Genomic DNA, 3,458 nt, shown 5'->3' with positions numbered 1-3,458 from the left:
AATTGGGATCAGGAACAGAAATGAGGCAGAACTAATAGGGAGCTCACAACTACAATCAGACGTTTGCTGGAGCTCTCTAACACTGCACTCAGCTTGGAGAACTGTGCCCAAGTTGCTCGCAAGCAAGGAATGCTTATTGATGAAGACCAGAGAGATTGCAAGGAAGCCAAAGAAAAGGCAGAGGCTCTAATGACCCTACTGAGAGAAATGGAAATACCTCAGGTCAAGGAAAACTTACTACCTCTTCAGGGAAAACTGTGGCAACTTTGGTGTAAAAAGGACAAAGAACTCTATCATCTGAGAGAAAAGGGGAATCGCAGCATTGAACAACACAAAAGTGAGACTGAGACAGAAAAACAAAAGATAAGACATAAACAATTGAGAAAAGCCTTTCCTCTCAATGCTTTAATGCGTCCTGTCCTTGAAATTCTCCAAAATCTTTCAGAAACTCACACCAAACTCTACTTCCTCCAATGGCTGAATGTAGCTTTGGACAACCTGACTGCAGGACACTTGGAAAATCTAAATGAGAAGAAAAAGGCATTGGTTTTAAAAAAAAAGGAAGAGGCCCCAAAGAGTAGCTCTCTGAAAGACTGGCAAAAAGAGATAGAAGCTATTTCCAGAGAGATTAATGACTGTACCTTGGGAATTGAGCACATTCTCAGAGAAGCTGGCCAGATCTATGAAGCTTTGGAAGAAGCTTCCTCCCAAACAAATGCACTGTTTCTTTCCCTTCCCCAAATGGCTGCTGACCTGATGATATCCGGGGCTCCCATTGAGCTGATGGATGGGGATGTTTCATATGTGCCCCTGAGGTGGGTGGCAGCTGTTTTTGACAAGCTCTCTGAGAAACTTGGAAACAAGCGGCTCTTTGTTCTCTCTGTCCTTGGCCTGCAGAGCTCAGGGAAGTCCACCCTGCTGAATGCCCTTTTTGGGCTGCAGTTCACTGTCAGTGCTGGGAGGTGTACCCGGGGGGCCTACATGCAGCTTCTGAAAGTGGAGGAGACATTCACAGCTGAACTTGGCTTTGACTTTGTGCTTGTTGTGGACACAGAGGGACTTCGAGCCCCAGAACTCAGCAACAAGTCCCAGAAACATGACAATGAGTTGGCAACCTTTGTCATCGGACTTGGAAGCTTGACTCTGATCAATATTATGGGGGAAAATCCATCCGAAATGCAAGATATTCTACAAATAGTTGTCCAAGCTTTTATGAGGATGAAACAAGTAAAAATCTCTCCCAGTTGCCTCTTTGTCCATCAGAATGTGGGGGAAGTTACAGCTAATGACGATACTATGGATGGAAGAAAGTGGCTAGAGCAGAGATTGGACAAGATGGCAGCAATAGCAGCTGAAGAAGAGCAGTGCTCCGATGTAACCTGCTTTAGTGATGTCATTAAGTTTGATGTCAATACCCATGTCTACTACTTTGCTCACCTCTGGGATGGCAATCCCCCAATGGCCCCACCCAATCCTCGCTACAGCCACAATGTTCAGGAACTAAGAAACAGAATTCTTGTGACTGCCCAACAGGAATCTAGGGGAAGCATCATGAAGATATCAGATGTAAAATTCCGAGTTCAAGATTTGTGGAGAGCCCTACTGAATGAGAACTTTATCTTCAGTTTCAGGAACACTCAAGAAGTCATGGCCATGAGCAAACTGGAAACCATGTATAACTCCTGGACATGGGAGCTGAGGAGTCATGTGCAGAGATTACAGGACCAGCTGATCAACCAGATTCAGAATGGAAAAATCCAGGCACTTGAAACATATACCCTGGAGGCTCAAGTTACAGAGATATATGAAGCCATCAAGCAAAAACTTGAAAAATATGTTAATGAAGACCCAGATAGTCAAGTGCTGGTTCAGTGGAAAGGAAATTTTGAAAATAAACTCATAACCCTTAAAGAGGCACTAATTTTAGATGTCCAAAGTAAAGCCAAAGAACTTATTCATTTTAAAAAAAATCAAGAAAAACTGGATAGCAAAAAGTCAGGTTATGAAAAGGAATTATTGGAAAAAAGCCGGAATTTGGCTTTATCACTAAATGGCACCAAATTCAGCGAGGAAGAGCTCCATGAGAAATTCAACCCACTTTGGGAAAAATGGGTCTATGATGTGTCCTCAAGTCTCCCTCCAGCCACAGAGCCTGAAATTGAAGTGGATTCTGAAAACATCCTTTTGGAATATTTCAAAAAGGAAAAAGACATACGAAGCATACTGCAGAACTATTCTGGAGAAAAGTTTGAAATCAACTATGACAAACATATTAAGATGAACAGGAAATCTTTGGGACTCTTTACAATGACCATAGAGCCCCAAGATAAACACTCCATAAATATGACTACTGACTGCATTATTTCAAAAGTTAATGAAACTGTTAACAAAATATGTCAGCAAAAGCATGATTACAATCTAAATTATTTCTATGAAATCCTGAGAATAATAGAAGAGGAGGTGAAGTCACCCACTCAGAAAAGATACACATTTACAAGAAAATATGAAATAGACTTATCATTGTGTTTATTCCAAACAGCATCAGTGAAGTTTAGGGAGATGCACAAGGCATTCAAGAGGGCAAATGATCCTGTAAACTATCTGCAAAGCAAGAAAGATGATTTCTTCATGAGCTTTAAGATTTCTTGTCAAGGAGCATCTTCAATTAAAACATTTGTTGACTTTCTGTGGAAGAAACTCACACCTGCTGTCTCCAGCACCATAAGGAAAAACATGGCCCTCAAAATTGCTGGGGACATTCGAACCACCTGCCGGGCATTCAATGAAAACAGAGCTAACCTGGAGAAACACATTCTCATCTCTCTGGCAGAAGAGGAAAATTTTGATAACTACTGGCAGTACCTTCATAATCCAGAATCATTTTTTAAGAATTACATCGAAAACCACGTTAAAAGATATTTTTCTGACACAGGAAGTGAGAAAATAAAGACTTTTCTACAAATGAGTTTAGATGACATCAAGAATGCCATCCTCTCAGCTATACATGTATCTACAGCAATAGCTAAAGATAAAAGCAGCACAGTGTCTGGGTGGTTAGATTTGTTCTGTGATCACCTGGGGAGTACCTTGATCTTTCCACGAAAAGACTTGATAAGCATTGAACACCAGGAGATAAAAGATATCGAGTTTATCAAAGAGGCCATGAGTAAAGCTTTGGATCCTGAAATGAAGAAGGTAGAACAGAACTGTTTGTCTAAACTTGTAGAAGAAATGATCCCTGAAATCCAGAAAATGCTCTCTGAACATCTCAGTGGCTGCTGGAAACAGTGTCCCTTCTGTAAAGCAATTTGTACAAACACAATCCCTACCCATGAAGGAGACCACAGTGTTCCTTTCCATCGTCCACAGGCTCTCAGTGGATGGGGGTGGTATCAAACAGACCATTTTACCCTGAATTTATGTACTAGTGCAGTAGCAGGTGACTGTAATTTTGTTTT

At 41.2% G+C, this 3,458-nt stretch overlaps 1 protein-coding gene across 1 annotated transcript in view; it reads left to right on the top strand.

Annotated features, from left to right (window-relative positions):
- The window catches only part of LOC105001201 (interferon-induced very large GTPase 1-like), a 12,399-nt gene that overhangs the window by 5,446 nt on the left and 3,495 nt on the right, over positions 1-3,458 (top strand). Inside the window, exon 4 of the mRNA XM_010857373.1 lies at positions 30-3,352. Within this exon, the coding sequence (XP_010855675.1) occupies positions 30-3,352 (3,323 nt within the window). The remainder of the gene's footprint in view (positions 1-29; positions 3,353-3,458) is intronic.

Source organism: Bison bison, unplaced genomic scaffold, assembly GCF_000754665.1.
Source record: "Bison bison bison isolate TAMUID 2011002044 unplaced genomic scaffold, Bison_UMD1.0 scf7180017864379, whole genome shotgun sequence".
In the NCBI taxonomy this organism is placed as follows: Eukaryota; Metazoa; Chordata; class Mammalia; order Artiodactyla; family Bovidae; genus Bison; species Bison bison.
The sequence above is the reverse complement of the archived record's forward strand: the minus strand, read 5'-3'. Positions and strand labels throughout refer to the sequence as shown.